Source organism: Hypomesus nipponensis, chromosome 6 (genome assembly GCF_054491055.1).
Source record: "Hypomesus nipponensis isolate SF chromosome 6, ASM5449105v1, whole genome shotgun sequence".
NCBI lineage: Eukaryota > Metazoa > Chordata > Actinopteri > Osmeriformes > Osmeridae > Hypomesus > Hypomesus nipponensis.
Genome location: NC_140366.1, coordinates 11,442,937 through 11,459,376, shown reverse-complemented (window position 1 = coordinate 11,459,376; position 16,440 = coordinate 11,442,937). Strand labels below are relative to the sequence as shown.

The following is a 16,440-nucleotide window of genomic DNA, read 5'->3' as shown; positions in this document are numbered from 1 at the left end:
TTGATTCCATTGATCAGGTAATTGGTTGTATTGATCTCCCAGGGTGTTAACAGAGTCTAACCAGACTAACCCAGTTCTCCTGCTCACCCCCCTCCCCTCCCCGGGGGGGGGGTTTCTGCTCTGGTTGGCTTGGAGTGATCTTCTGTGTCAGTCCGTGTGGTTTGATGTTAACACACTAAATACACCAGCGTTGGCCCCCTGCCAGAGACCTGACACTGAGGAATCAAGGGCCTGCTGGCCTGTGAACTGGGAAAAGGTTCCCCCCCCCCCCTGCTGCCGCTCAGGCTCCACCATGGAGGAGGGGCACAGCGACACCTCGTCACCATGGCTCCTGGCCCCTTTTCAGATTAGTATCTGCTTCATCCTGTCATCCTGCTGGGTCAGTTCTCTCCTGAGGCAGCACAGCTCGGCTCCAAACAGCTGGGTAGAACAAGCTAGGCTAGAATAGAACCAGCTGGACTACAACCTGGGTTCCAGGGTTCCATGGTCTCTGGATCTGGGTTCCAGGGTTCTAAGAGTTTTGTTTCAGGGTTGTAAGAGTTGAGGGTTCCAGGTCTCTAGGGTTACTCAGTGTCTGGTCTACAGAGGGTGTCCACTGTCCTACTGAACTGAAGGGTTCAAATGGTGGCTGTGCCTTGTCTCACTGTTGCCTGACACACACACACAAACACACACACGCGCCATACACTCATCTGTAGTTCTGCATCGCCCCCTAGGGGTCATAGTCACTCTCCACAATCCCACTTGATCCCAAACCATTGTAGCAGCATCAACATCATCCCAAAATATAACTAGTTCCATCTATGGCTCAGTGAGGCCAGGCGGCCATGATGTCTTCCTGGTTGACAGACTAATGTACTTTTAATGTCCCCTGTTTCCCCGTGTCAACCCCCACCCCTCCCCCTCTCCTCCTCCCCTGGCCTGCGGTGGGTGTCCTGTCCTGGGGGTCTCTCCTCCTCTCCTGGGGGGCTAGGATCTGGATAAGACTCAGGACGAGGTGTTGAAGCACCAGGCTAGCATTAGCGAGTTAAAACGCAGTTTCATGGAGGCCACGCCGGAGCCTCGTCCCAGCCAATGGGAGAAGCGCCTCACGGCCAGCCCGGCCACCAGCCTGAGGCTGCAGGGACCAGGGGTACGTCCGTCTGTCGCCCGCCCGCCCCTCAGCCGCACACGCACGCCCGTACTGTTAGTGTGTATCTGTCAGTGTACGGAACCTGTGTGCTCCCCCTGAGCCGTCTGCACGTCTCTCTCTCTGTGTGTGTGTGTGGCAGGGTGGGATGTGGATCCTCCCCTTTAGCCACGTCTATGCTGTTCTAGAATGTACAATATCTCCACTGCATCTCTGCTGTGTTTCTAGGAGCTGTGTTTATGTGCACTGTGGCCGTTGGGATGTAAGGACTTAGCATGACTGACTGATTGGATGTCTATCGGATCAACTGACTGATTGACTGACTGGATGTCTGCCTGTGTGTCTGTGCCTGTCTTTGTATAGATGTAGAGTTTTATAGACCAACAATCCCAACTGGGATGGAACCTCTGTCTTGCTTCTCACCTACTAGCCAACGACCAGAGGTTCTGTCTCGGCTCTCTGCCAACGAATGTTCACCTCTGAACAGTCCTCCAACGACTGCTCACATCTGTGAACATTCAACCAATGACTAAGCTTCTCTCTGCTGTCTGATTGGTTGTTGCCTCTGCTCTGAGAGACTGTGTGTGTGACGGTGCAGCCATGTCTGTTTTCTTCACCTCACACAGGAAGTGATGTTCCACTGTTCTCCGGGACTGCCCCTGTCGGCGTGTTCGCTGTCTGATCGTTCACTGCTGTATTTTAGATCCGTGCTCACCTCACTTCCTGTGCTCACCTCACTTCCTGTGCTCACCTCACTTCCTGTGCTTGCTCACTTCCTGTCGTGCACCAATGTAACACCTCCCTCTCCTTTCAGCAGGACTCGCCTCAGTTTCAGTTGCGCTGTGTTTGCTGTGGTCTAGTGGTACATGTTCACATGCACACTGTGTAGGGGTGTCACATGTGCATGTGTGCACATCTGAGCTCTCCACCTTGCTAAACGAGTAACAGGTTCACATAAACACACACACACACACACACTGCCAGTTGGGGATATGAGATCAAGTGTATGTGTGCGTGTGAGTGAACATCTTTCCAGTGCTCTCTTTGCTTGATCGTGAAAGTGACAACCTCTGCTCTTTTTTTTTTCACTCAAATCTTCGTAATCTTTCTTCCTTCGTGCTTTTCCATCTCTTCATTCTGTTCTCTTCGCTGTGTCTGTTTGGCCGTCTTTGTTTGGCTCTGACCTGTCTGCTCTGTGTGCCTCTGCCCTGTATAGAGCTTTGAAGAGGAGATCAACTCCCTCTTGTTCAATAACCCGGCTAGCGTTTGCTCTGGTCTGGCGACCTCCTGCAGTACTTCTAGACAGACAGCAGGGGGCGATCTAACCCAGCTCACTGCTGAGGTGCAGCTTACCATTCTAACCTTAGTGTTCTGATATTAATGCTAAATTGCAATGCTAACTGCTAAATAACATGCTACCTCATTTATGGTGGTGATGACCTATTACATCCCACCAGGCTGACCAGTAACTACTGCATGGCTGATTTCTTCCATTCACACTTATCTGTATCTTTCTCTTTTTCTGACTGCCTGTTTTCTGCCTGCTTTGTGTGTGTGTACGTTTACGTATGTGTTTGCGTGAGAGTTGTTTGTCTGTGTGTGTGTTTGTGATGGTAGAGGTCATGTTTAACTTGAGTAACAATTGCCACGGTTACCTCTCTTCCTCTACAGAAAACTCCACCCAGAACGGACTTGACTCTCCCTGACCTCAAAGACGTCAGCAAGGTGGTCCTCACTGCCCCCCCCCACCCCATCCTCTAACCCCTCCACACCTCCTCCATCCCTAACCTTCAGATCATCTATCCTTCTCATTACAGCCATCCTACCTGCCAGCACTTACTTGTCTCTCTTTCTGCAGCCCCCCCCCCCTCTCTCTCTCTCTCTCTCTCTCTCTCTCTCTTTGTCTCACTCTTTCTACATCCCTCCCTCTTGATCTCTCTCTGGAGGCAGTGACCTCTCGTGCGTCATCTCCGTTGCAGCGCTCATATCAGCCATCGTGTCGTTTTGTCTTTAAGTTGCTGTAATTGCTGTTTTTTGAGTTCTGTGGTGTTTATTTCGGTTTTGTTGTTTTTCTCTCCATGCGTGTGTGTGTGTTGCCATGGTGACAGCAGGCTGAGGTAGAGGTAGAGGAGACAGTGGTCATCCAGGAAGTCAGGAAGACCCACAAGCTGCCATGTCCTACCCCCGAGCTAGTGGTTACCGCTGCCGTGGAGACTGAGCAGCCTCGAGAGGAAGTGCCACCGGAAGTGAACCAGGAAACAATACAGGAAGTGGAACCGGAAGTGAACCAGGAAGTACATGAGGAAGCCAACCCGGAAGTGAAAGAGGAGACGAGGAGGGCAAGCATGTCGTCTGAGAGTGAGAGCGAGGACGAGGACGAGGCAGAGTATCATCCTCAGGTCACAGTCAACACCTCCGTCAACCAGATCAAGGAGGAGCCTGAGGAGGAGGAGAGAGAGGAGAAAGAAGATCAAGAGGAGCTGAAACAGGAGGAAGATCAAGAGGAACTGAAAAAGGAGGAACAGGAGGAAGATCAAGAGGAGCTGAAACAGGAGGAACAGAAGGAAGAGGAGGAGAAAAAGGAGAAAAATGAAGTAGAACCACAAGCATGTGAGCTCCCTGAGTCCCAGCCCCCCATTGTTGAGACAGACCAATCCCCCGCAGTTGTTCTGGTGTCAGAGGCGGTGCCTGTAGCAGAGGAGGAAGGGAGCACCGATGACCCCATGATGACCCCTGCAGAGGCCCCCAATGGCCACGCCCACCCCCAAGACCCTGCCCACTCTGAGGGCCTGCCCGGATTGGTTGCGCTGGAAGAGGAAGAGGTGGAGCCGAGAGTAAATGGAGAGACGGAACGCCACCAACCCCAGGTTATATGTTGCTCTGAGGTAATTGGCCAATCCCAGAGCTGCATAGTGCAAAGTCCTGCCCCCTTCCTACTGCCTACGCACCTGTAGCTCCTCCCACCCCGCGACCTACCCACATGCACATCTTCACACCTTTCCCACCGTCTCGTGTATCTGCTCCAAACACCCACTTTCATACACACTGGCTCTTCCAGTTCCGCTGCCTCCCCCCTCCTCAGTACATGCTGTTCCTGCCGCTCTGCTGCTCCAGTCGTTCCGCCTCCCCCCTCAGTTTCCCAGCTCCAGAACAGCTCCCGAGCAGGGCAGTCCTGCTCTCAGCCCTGCCTTAGGGTCGCCTGGTCTCAGTCTACCATCTCCTCTGTTGCTTCGTTCGACTCTACTGTTACTGTCTCCATCACTGTGTGACATAGCCTCCATACCCCCTCTTGTTCCTCTGGTGTTCTTCCTGGGTTCCTCTGGGGATCTCCTTGGGGTTCTCCTGTGTTTAAATGCTACATAGAAATGCATGGCAGTAGAAGTGTTTTTTACTGCATGCTGTGTGTGTGCAACTACTTGTGAACAGTGGTTTGTTGATAGTGTGTGCGTGTCTTCATTAAGTGTTTGGGGTGATGATGGGTACTATTGGGTCTAAATCACCATGACAACAGCCTTTTCAAGAACATCATTCTCCCAACCACTTCCTGAAACTGCTCTGTGATGGTTTGCTCATCCCGGGGGTCATCTCTGTGATCATTGGCTCATCCCTGGGTTCAATAACTGCATGTGTGTGTGTTCAGTGATGTCGGTTTTCAGTTCATTTCCTCATGTCTATCAGTAATGCAAGAAGCATTGTTCGTGTCATCTGCATGTGGTTTCGCTCAAGACGGCTTGCACGCGATAGGCTGTCGGCTCGAGCCAAAGTGGTGTTTGGGTGGCTAGATTGGAGCTTTGCTTGTTGTGTGTATTCATGTTGTGGTCCTGGTAAAAGCTGAGATGACATGTGGTGACCCTGCCTCTCCCTGCATGTGGTATTACTGTGGTAGAACACGCTTTATGCATGGGGCTCTTTGTGTGTGTGTGTGTGTGTATGTGTGCCAACCTAACTCCTGCTCTCTCCCCCAGCCCCCCGTGGTGAAGACTGAGATGGTGACCATCTCCGACACCTTTGCTGCTCAGAAGACCGAGATCGCCACCAAGGAGGTCCCTATCGTCCACACAGAGACCAAGACCATCACCTACGAAGCTGCACAGGTAGCCTTGCACTGTGTGTGCACTCTGCAGTGTTGTGGTATCATGAGAGGCTGGACCACTGAGCGGGGTCGGGGTGTAGGGCAGTGCGTCACAACCCGACCGAGTGGGCAAAAGTGTGTTCAAACAAAGAAACCGGTTTATTCACCAACAAAAAAGTATTTCCGGAAGCAAACATAAGTTAAAGCAAAGCAGAGGCTTCATAAAGTTGCTCCTCATTTGGATCCTACCAACGGTATACGCAAGAAGTTCTTCTGGCATCAAACTCAAAGTTTGTGCCAGGTACGCTGCCCCCCACTTTGTGTGTGGGTCCCCTCTTTTGTACTCTCTCTCCCACACCTGAGCTCCCGCTTCAATCAGAGGGCTGAGGCATTTGCACCTGTCTGCGTGGTGCATTCTGGGAAGCGTAGTTCTCCCGTCAGCCATCTTGTGGCATGGTCGCCTCTCCTGGAGAGAAACATACCGCCCCTCTACCACATGTCCTCTCGTGATGTCAGCGTGTATGTGCACACTCTGCAGTGTGTATGTGCTTGTGGTTGTCTTAGATTAAGTCCAAGCTATATGTTTCTACTGTCTACTGTCTATTTATTTGCATTCATGCACTGATTTGCCACCTTCAGTGGGGAGTTCTTTGTGTAATGTAACTGTGTGTGTGTGTGTGTGTGTGTGTCTCGTCAGTTGGACGGGGGAGCCGATGGGGAGCCAGGTGTTCTGATGACAGCCCAGACCATCACCTCTGAATCTCTCTGTACCACAACCACAACACACATCACCAAGGTACACACACTCATCAACAAAGTACATACGCAAACACATAGATATCCAAGATATACGCACACACACTTCCTTAAGATACACTCACAAATGATCATTATTCATATCTTGAAGGTACACATTTGTACAGTGACACCGCCAGGATAAACACATGCATGTCACCATGGTAACAACATAAATCACCGTGGTAACTGCACATCTCCATGGTAACAGACTAGCTCTCTCCCTGGTCTGTAGGGTTTTCTGTGTGTGTGTGTGTTGTTCATAAGGTATTCTGGCCTCTGCACCCTTCAGGCCTAACGTATACAGTAGGATTCAGGAGGAGAGAAGGAGAGGATAGGAGGAGAGAAGGAGAGGACAGGAGTGGAGAGGATAGGAGGAGAGAAGGAGAGGACAGGAGTGGAGAGGATAGGAGGAGAGAAGGAGAGGAGAGGAGAGGAGGAGAGAAGGAGAGGACATGAGTGGAGAGGATAGGAGGAGAGAAGGAGAGGACAGGAGTGGAGAGGATAGGAGGAGAAAACCCCATCTGGATCTATAACAATTTAATCTCATGTTCAACAAATATCTACCAGCATCCACAGTAATGTTGCTTTGGTAGCGGTTGCTTGGTGACTGTCCTACAGTGTAAAGATTGAATTGACTCCACTAGACCAGAGAGAAAATAGAAACGAAAAACAATGTTTTTCTGGTGATTTATTGTTTATTATTGAAAAGGAAATCCAAATATACACCACATGCCTATCTCGAGAACAAGATGTTTCATGATGCACATGCTTGAGGGAGAGAAATTTTAGCTATAGTGCTGTAATAGGAATCATGCCTGGTTGTTATCTATGGCTGACCGCAATGGAATAATAATTATTCCATCAATTAAAAACTGAGAGCATGTTATTGGTTCTTGGTTTGACCAATAAGAACCTGTTGTCGTTTCTAGACACTAAAGGGCGGCCTATCAGAGACCAGGATTGAGAAACGCATTGTCATAACCGGAGACTCTGACATTGACCATGATCAGGTGAGACACACACACACACACTCTAGCTCTTAGGAGTCTTAGCAGTCTCTCTCTCTGTTTCTCTCTTTCAAACACACACACACACACACACACACACACACACACACAGAGATCACCTCTAAGCCTTTCAGGGGGAACAACACTACTCCCTCTGTAGGAACTACAAGGTCTGTCATACACTGCTGCATTCACGCAGGCGATGAAACATCCTCAGATCCGGGCTGAACCCTAACCCTAGAGACAGTTGCTATAGCAACCCTGCACCATACCATTTGCTGGTATGCATCATGTCATAGAAGATCCCCCCCCCCCCAAAAAAAAAACACAGCTGGTATGCAGATATCAGAATCTATACATGAGGTACCAGCACACGTCCCTGGTGTAGCCCCCCCTCCCCCTCCGCCAGGGTCCTGCATGGGCAGGCGTCCAGCTCTACCATGTGACCTCCTCACTCCCTCCCTGCTCCTCCAACCCCACATCCATCTTTAGTTGGTTTGCTCGTTTGCTTCTCAGTTTTTGTTGTTGTTGTTGTTTGTTTGTTGGTTGCCTTTGTTGCCGCACTCCTTTATTTCTGTTAACTCCCTGGTGTCCCGTCTCTCCCCGGCCATGCTGCCCCCCTGTGGTGGTGGTGTCCCACTGCAGGCCCTGGCCCAGGCCATCAAGGAGGCCAAAGAGCAGCACCCTGACATGTCAGTGACCAGGGTGGTAGTTCACAAGGAGACGGAACTGGCGGAGGAGGGGGAAGGAGGGGAAAACTGAGGTGAGGAAGAGGGGAGGATTGAGGTGAGGGGGAGGGGGGAGGGGGGAGGACTAGGGTGAAGAGAACGTCTCCGTAGCTGACCAGGGGGATATTCACCAGCTTGGTCCAGCTCCACTGTTGGCTGATGCAGGTTTAACCCTTTGCCTCTCTCTACCCCCTCCCCCTTCCTTTCTCCCCCTCTACCATTCTACCAACCTCTCTCTATCCCAGAGTTGAAGAGCCTGTCAGGTCCATATATGGATGTATGTTGTCACTCCCACATCAGTGTCAGAGAGTCTGTCTGGAGAAGAGGAGGAGGAGAAGAGGAAAGAGGAGGAGAGACTGACCCTCCTTTGTGTCTGTGCATCTCACACCTTCCTGTTTCATAATTCTGAAGAGAACCACTTAGCTAACATTCGTAGCTTGTCTTTATTTTTTATTTTTTTTAGTGCTTTTTGCAAAAAGAAGAAATGTCTACCATATTGAGAATGAGAGAGGCCAGGATTAGGATAGAACATGGTCCTGTATACCACCTTCCCTATGTACAGATGCTCTTAGAGTGAGGGAACAGTCCAGTGACATCATCTACCTGCGCCCATGGCATTCAGTCAGCCGGCCAGTAGGACGGCATGGCGGAGCTCGGAACCCACTGGCGTGCCGTGTTGTCATGGTAACACGTTAATCAGTTTACCGGGGGTGAGGAAGCAGGAAGATCAATTGTAATTGGAGGAGAGTTTCCTAGGGACCAATGGAGGTGACGATGGGGCACTGTGTCATCTTGTACATTTACAGAACAGTGCCAACAAACACACGCACACACACACACACTCAGCATTCTACTATGCAGTCTGAACATTCCACTAGAGGCAGTTACTATCCCTCTACTTCCCTCACACAAACACAAATAAATAAAGATCATTTTAACACTGGGCAGCTTGGGATCGTATTTACTTTTCCAAAACTTTTCTGGACCATAAGTAAGAAACATATTCGTAGAGAAACATTCTTATAATTTGTTTTTTGTTTGTTTTCAATCTTTTATTTCTCTCATCTGTAAGCTGATTTTAGAGCTGAGTTCTAGTTCCCACTTTTAAATATTTTTAATATATTTCAGAAGTTTTTTTTCCAACTAAAAAAAGAAACACATGATAAATTGAACTGCCACCATATTAGTTTACCACTAGACGATGGAGGAGCTTGTTGCTATGGCGATCTTCTACTTGACCAGCCTCACCCCCACCCCCCATGTGACCTGAACCCTGTGTAGACCATACAATCATAGTTTTTTAGCAGCTTGAAGATTGTGTCGTGTGTCGTCCCCCCTGCACCCCCCCCCCCCTCTCTCTGTAACACTGTTGGAATAAAGGGTTGTTATTCTCTACTCAGACCTCTCTGACTGGCCTGATTGTGTTTCCGGTTCTCACATTAATCACAGATCAATAGCAGTGTCTATCGTCATGGTACGGGATTAACATGTCACTTTGATTACTGATCAGAACTCTAATAGTGAGAAACGGTCTCTTCAGTGAACGTGTATGTTCTGTGTGTGTGTGTGTGTGAGGGGGGGGGGGGGGGGTGAGAGAGAGGTCTCAGGTGTGTGTCTGTGTCCCCGCCCTCCATCTATTCCTAGGAGGCAGATGTCCGTAGGCCAGGCTATAGGCAGTGGTCCTGGGGTTGGGGGCGGAGTCTAGCTCCTCTTCAACTGTGGAGAGATATTGTGTATGTTACACCAGGTGTGTGTTTGTGGTGAGACTAAAGACAGGTGTGTGTTTGTGGTGAGACTAAAGAGAGGTGTGTTCGGAGGCTGGAGAGAAGTGTGTGTGTTTGTTTCCTCCCAGCAGAGTTGGACCTCTTTCAGTAACTGCATCAATACTGAAGAACTGAAGAGGAGCATCGACCAGTCAGCCTCCACCCACACAGGCTTTTTTTTTCGGACAAACTTTCTCTCCAGTGTTAGACTTTTAAGTAGCGTGGATCAGCTTGGATCATGAAGTGTGCAAAGCCACTAGCTGTGTTTCTGTGTGTCTCACCTTGGTTTGGAGTGTAGGTGTTTGTGTGTGTGTGTGTGTGTGTGTGTGTGTGCGCTTGTGAGTGTGTGTGCTTGTGAGTGTGTGTGTGTGTCTCACCCAGCTTGAGCCTCCAGCAGAGGAAGAGCAGCAGCATCAGTAGCAGCAGAGTGACAGGCAGGAAGATGCCAGCCCACAGCAGCCAGCCAGGGGCCTCTCTCAGCAGCAGGGTCAGGGAGGCCAGGGCCATGCTGGGTCAGAGGGCAACCCGGCTGCTACTGGAGAGCTGTGTCTGGTAGGAAACTGCAGGGTAGGTCACAGCAGCAGTGTTGGGACGTGTCCCACCATAGAACGGTGCAAGGTAGGTCCTGGTCAGAGAAATGTGTCCCACAGTAGAACGTGAAGGCAGGTTTGGAGGTTCCTCTGGCAGCCTGGTCGGTCTGGAGAAAGATGGAGATACTAGGTCACCTTCTGACTATAGCTGTGAAGGCTGCTAACTCTTAGCCGCGGGCTAACTGTTGTGCTATGTTACCTCTATTGTAGTGCTAGGCTTACTCTTTAGCAGTGAGCTAACTGTAGTGCTGGGCTAACCAAGTAGCAGGAAGCCTATTCTGCTGGTCTAACTGGTAGGAGTTGATGTGTCTCGATGTTCTCTCAATACTCTGTCTGTCTCTGTCGCCAAGTATTCTGCTGTAGAAATAGCAGCACTGCCACAGACAGCTAATGATGATGTTGTGGACTTTGTTCAGCTAAACCAACCCCATGATTACTAAGAGGATTGACCAAGAGGGTTAATGGTTACCCCAGAGGGGAAGAGGGAGGAGGGCTGGAGGGTCGTTGACCTCTTAACCGTATGAGTATGATCATTAATGCATGATGATTATGTAATCTCTCAAGAGTCACTGAGATTGGCTCTTGTGAAGGTGTGTGATTGGTTGTTGGAATCTTGTGAGGGCGTCATTGGCCGTTGATGGATCAGATCTTCTGAAAGTGTGGTTGACTGTTGAGTGATTGTTTGGCTGTTGAAGTGAAGTGATCTGATCAGAAACATTGTTCAGATAAAAAGTGAAACCTGTATTGTGTTTGTAGGTCTTTAGACTCCTAGCTTTATGTGTTCATTCCAGACATCTCTCCTTTTTTTCAATTTTTTTGGCATGTATGTCAGAAATATTAGATCTTTGTTAATGCCCACGTGCAGTCACTCCATGGGCCCTAGCAACTGAAGTCAAAGTTACAGTCTTGGGAAGCTGAGAGGTGATCAACAAGATTTAGCAGATTATAGATACGCCTCTTCACTGATTGATCAGGGATTAAGAATTTCATGCGCACATCTGTAGAGGACTGCCTAGCAGTCTGTGTATTAATAATATATTTTATATGTGATCTGCGATTCTGCCCTCCCTGTAATCAGTGTCTTAATCACCAAAGCGTTGTTAATGATCATCATCATCAGGATTAAATATAACTCTCTGGAGGGCTGATAGCCAATCAGAGGTCTTAATCAGAACGACAGGAAGTTCCTGTTGCGCTAGAAAACATTGTTAACCAACCAGAGCTTGTAATTAGGCAAGCCACACACACTTTTTGTCAACCCTAAATAAATACCTCTCTTTCTCTCTTTGCATCTCTTTCTCCTCCTTTCTCTCTCTCTTCCTTTCTTTTTCCTGCTTCTTTCCCCCTCCTATGTCCAGCCCTCTCTCTTTCTTTCGGTGTCTCTCATTTTTTCTTTCTGTGCCTCTCAGCATGTCACTCCACCCTCTCACATCACACAGGGCTGTCTATCTGTCACCATTTTCTGATTCTGTCACCACTCTCTGTCTCTGTCTCTCTGCAGCGTCTCATCACGCCATCTGCCCTCTCTCTCACGTCTCACACATGCCTGTCAGTCTGCATACGCTGTACACAGAACCACCAGCACCGCATGCAGCCACGTCCCAGAAACGCAACAGTGTAGGTGTGTATGTGCATGGGAGCACGTGTACGTGCATGTACGTGTGTGTGTGTTTTAGGGAGCCAAAGATGTATGTCTTGTCTGTAATCATGGGTGTGATGTTGTGATTGTTGTTGTCTGTTTAAGGTTCGGGACCTTTGTGATGGGCTGCCTGAGGAGACCTCTGATGATGCAAGCCTCTCTGTTGTCTCAGCCTTCGTCCTAGCAGGAGAGAAAGGGGGAAGTTAGAGAGGAACAGAAAGCAATAGAGAACACGAAAAGATAGTGTATGAAGGAGTGCGAGGTCTCTTCAAGCCCTTGCTTCTGACCACAAGAACAGAGCCAGACATTTGAAGAGGAGAATGCCAGGAAAACAGATCCAACGAGTCAACACCAGAGGACAGAACAGTGTTCCAGCTGGCCGCTCTGCTGTCTCAATTGGCTGGTGACTGTGGAGAGGAGCCAATCAGAGATTAGCAGTTGCCAGCTGAGGTCTCTTCATCTTGGATCTATCTACTTGTGCCCTGGGGATCCAGGCCCACTGAGACTCAGAACTCCTCCCTGCTTCAGTGACAAACCCAGCCAGGGACGGAACTGATTAGAGAAGGCATGTGTTTTAATAACTCAGAACAGATGCATTAGAAGGTTCATTTTTTCTTCTCTCTTTTGTCAAATGTATCTTTTTCTCAGTCCTTTCTATCTCTCATTCTCCTGCTCAGCTGTCTCTCTCCAGCTCTCCCTATCTCTACCTCTCTCGACTTCCATCTCTCATGTCTCTCCTCCCCTCTCTCTCCATACCTCCCTCTTCTCTCTCTCCCGACTCCCACTACCAGTAACTAACTCCAGAACAGGGATGTGGCTGTGAGGTTGGGCAGCACAGCTCTCTATCTATCAGACTTGTTTATGTAGTGAGGCAGTCTTCTTTCCAATGATCCTCTACTGACCAATGCAGGCAGATGGCCTATCTTCCCCTGTGTTGTATATGTTACCCTGTCCTCCTCCCACAGCTCCTTTATAACCTGCTCAGAACAGACACGTCCAAAACACAAGCTGGACAGCACCTCTTCTGAAACAAGCTGACCAGGTTCTGTCAAACTGATAAGATAAAGAAAACTGTTGAATTACCCAGGACGCACTCGTCATCCTCAAGACAACAGTATCTGAAAAAGAGCTTTGTGAATTCAAAAAAAGCTATATACCATCAGATGTCCAGTATATTATTAGTATAAAACACACAGCACCACATCTGTCATGTCTATTCAATGACACAGAGAAGAAGAAAAAAACAAATGGGATAATTGGCAATTAATCTGCTGGTTGTGCTTTGTTGGAGGAGGAGAAGGAGGGGCGGGTGTTTGTGTGAGTGTGGGTGTGATTGAGGTTGTGGGGGGTTCCAGCAGCAAAGAGCATTGCTATAGAAACGGCATGCGCATCAGAGCAGCTCGGCTCTGTTTGAAAGGCAACTGTTCAGGTCCCACTGTCCTCAGCTGTCATGGGGTTCTCAACCATTCAGTGTTGATCTTCAAATCACTACTATTTAATATATTTAAATATAATGAAAGTGTAATCCTGCCCACATTTCTGGTGTTATGTTTTCAAGTGGGGTCACCAAAAAGGATGAATCGATAAACCTCCTCTCTTCATCGGTCTTCTCTCTTCTACTCCTCCCCACTCCCATCTCTTAGGATTAAAAGGTGTACTATATGAAGGTTACTATGGTATTAATCCTCTTAAACTTTCTAATTTAGAGCTTCATTACTGTGATACTCCTGGAGGGCATGACCACCCCTACAGAGACTGAGGTAGAGGAGAGGAAGATAATGGAAAGCGGAGGAGAGTGGATGAGAGGGAAGGAGAGGAGTGAGGTAAAGTGAAGTCAAGGAAAGGCCAGCAATACATACAATTCATGTGTTTTAAGGGTCAATAAAGCTACACTTTACCTACACCTTATTGGCCAGAGATGATTAGACTCTCTCTCTTTCTCATACACACATGGCAAGGCAATTTAGTTTGTGAGATCAGATTGAACTCAAACATATTCAGCCAATGACTGTGAGTCAGAGAAACCAAACCTCAACTAAGCTGACCTCTGAATCTTGCCCCCCCCCCCGTATCTCTCTCTCTCATACACACACACACACACACACACAGAAGCAGTTGCAGAGGCATGTTGATGCTCAGGCTCTACATTATTCATTCCATGGGTGTGCATCATCGAATAATGAAATATTTATATAATCATGATGAGAGAAAGAAAAGTCAGTGAAGTGTGAAGAGAGAAAAAGGAGTGAAAGGGAGACATTGGGAGGGCTGCTGGTGTGCCAAGCTCAACTGTACTTTAATAAAAACAGAGAACCTGTCTGTACGTATGTGCGTATGGACATGTTTGTGTGTGTATGTTTGTACATGTGTACAGTATTTGTATGTGAATACCAACTCTCCGAGAGAGTTGGAAAAGACAGTCACCTTTGAAACGTGTATGGTTCTGTTCCTATTGATCATCAAAATACCAAAGACGTGGTGTTGGAATGGCAACCATCACCATGGAGACATGTGAATGGTCTGCCAAGAGTGGAGAGGTCTGTAAGGATGGGGTAGGATGAGATAGATACATCAGTGTGGTTGTATGTGTGAATGTGTGTGTGTGTTTCCCAGTGCTCCGGTGGATGGCTGTGTTCTCACCAGGAGGATGGGGCCAGTTGTCGAAATGAACCAATTACAACCAATCAGAGTCTTCATGGTTTCTGCCTCCCTCCGTCACCTCCGTCTCACAAATGGTTTCCTAAAATGAGATGGGTGGAGAGATGGATCCATCTGCCTGGCTGCCAGCAGCACTGCGCTGGTTAGATATTGGACTCCACCAGTAATGGAGCATGTATTACTCTGCAGGGCTGGCAGGGACAGCGCTTCTCAGGGAGCAACCATCCTGTTACTTGCTTCCTGCCTCTCCCCTCCAGCGTTTGACTTTATCATCAGGCATGTCACAGATGTGTGTCACAACGGATGGCTGTGGCAGGGACTGGGCATGGAGGACACGCACTTAGCCACTCAGTACAGCTCCTTCACATGAATGAGGAAGAGGATGATGAGCTGGTGTGGGTGTGTGTGTGGGTGTACCAAGTCAGATAGTTGGATAGTTGCAGAGGGGAGATACCTCCATGGGGGATGGAGGATGATGCATCTAGGGTTTGAGGACGGAGGGCGGGGTGAGAGGGAGGGAGGGAGGGAGGGGAGGGGGTGATGGGAGAAAGAAGTGGGGTGAGAGATAGTGGAGGGTGGGGAACGATGGCTAAGGGGTGAGATGGGGAAGTGAGCGGGGTGAGGCCGAGGAGGGTGGGTGAGACGCGGTCTGTGGCACTCTCCCCTCTCTCTCACTTCTCTCTTTTCCCATTCTCTCTCTCTTCCTCCAAACTTTAATGAGCTTGTTAGTGTAAGGGTTGTCAGAAACCTCCTCCCCTGTGATTGGACGTGTTGGCGGCTGATGTCAGCTCGGGCAGGAAGAGAGGAAGTGGGTCTGTGACTCAACCCCCCTGGTAGGACATCGACGGCCCCCCAGGTGGTCGTTACCCTCTCAGAGCTACCCCTGATAAACTACAGCTACACGTTCCGATTGACTAGTAACACTTCCATGTGGAGTACAATAGAATAGGGTTAGTATGTAAAACTGTTTTTATCTTGGCTCAAGTTTATAGTCCTTCTCCATCCACATTCACGCACGCACACACACACACACAGCGTGTTAGTCCACCCAGCCCTGCTCCTTGTTCAGCTTCTCCCCTGGCCAAGTGAAAGAGAGTCACGTATAAATCATTGAGTTGAGCTGGGACACTTATCCTATTATGAGCAGCCACCATGACAGTCACTCTTGTATGAGTCACTATCTGTCTGTTTACAGTATGCACGTCTGTGCCTATTAATATACAGCCTGAACCACTGTATTTGTTTATATACAGTATTCACAGCTGTATATGTTTGTATACAGTCCGCAGTAGTCATATGCTGTGTGTTCCTCGTTCATCGTTATATGAGAAACTACTCTGCAGATGAACTGTTTGTCACTGGTTGTCTATGATATGTTTCATCTCCACTCACATGACAAGGCTCTGACGTCAACACAGACCATGCCTTAAGGAATGCAGAACGCACACGCACACAAATGCACATGTGGACACACACACACATAAATACATAAACATTCACACAATCTGCATTAGTGGTGGGTAAAGATGAACACAGTTTCACTCTCAATTTGTACTTGAGATCTCAAATGTGGACTGTTGATTCAATTTGCGTGAAAAGACCTATACGATTGGTGTTTATTCAGGAAGCTCAAACTAAGAGAATGTGTGACAGGAAGTGGTCTGTTTTGATAAGGAGTCCCAGGTGAAGTCGGATTGTGGTATATTACATCCTACCCACGCTGCACCTGAACAGTGATCACCAGACTAATTTCCCAGGAGGCTAAGAGGGAGCAGAGCTGCATTCTGAATGGCTCGCTAGATGAAGAGATCATTTCTTTCTCATTCTGATGGTTACAGTGCAGAATGTTCACACACACATACGTGAGCAGACACACACACAAAAACACATGCATATACATTTTAAATGTATTTAAAGACTGACAAGATCCCTCCCAACACACATACACAATCAAACACACACACACACACACACACATTAAAAAAGTCCCTTGATCTCTAGATGTCTCCGGATGGTTTAGCATACCAGGGTATTAGCACACATGCTCTGTGAGTCA

At 48.6% G+C, this 16,440-nt stretch overlaps 1 protein-coding gene and 1 long non-coding RNA gene across 11 annotated transcripts in view; one reads left to right on the top strand and one right to left on the bottom strand.

Annotated features, from left to right (window-relative positions):
• The window catches only part of epb41l2 (erythrocyte membrane protein band 4.1-like 2), a 41,409-nt gene extending 32,274 nt beyond the window's left edge, over positions 1 to 9,135 (top strand). For 5 of the 10 annotated variants that reach the window (XM_084699468.1, XM_084699462.1, XM_084699464.1 and 2 more), the window contains 8 exons: positions 974 to 1,132; positions 2,801 to 2,854; positions 3,238 to 4,014; positions 5,095 to 5,223; positions 5,899 to 5,997; positions 6,929 to 7,009; positions 7,652 to 7,769; positions 7,980 to 9,135. In XM_084699468.1, the coding sequence (XP_084555594.1) occupies positions 974 to 1,132; positions 2,801 to 2,854; positions 3,238 to 4,014; positions 5,095 to 5,223; positions 5,899 to 5,997; positions 6,929 to 7,009; positions 7,652 to 7,768 (1,416 nt within the window). In that variant the 3' untranslated portion in view covers position 7,769; positions 7,980 to 9,135. The remainder of the gene's footprint in view (positions 1 to 973; positions 1,133 to 2,800; positions 2,855 to 3,237; positions 4,015 to 5,094; positions 5,224 to 5,898; positions 5,998 to 6,928; positions 7,010 to 7,651; positions 7,770 to 7,979) is intronic. The other 5 variants (XM_084699466.1, XM_084699470.1, XM_084699467.1 and 2 more) reach the window with 5 other exon arrangements.
• On the bottom strand, positions 8,680 to 10,469 carry LOC146287068 (uncharacterized). The gene is made up of 2 exons (XR_014758427.1): positions 9,875 to 10,469; positions 8,680 to 9,450 (listed from the first exon to the last, which is right to left on the bottom strand). It is a non-coding gene; the product is annotated as an uncharacterized LOC146287068 (long non-coding RNA).
• Positions 10,470 to 16,440: the final 5,971 nt, after the last annotated feature.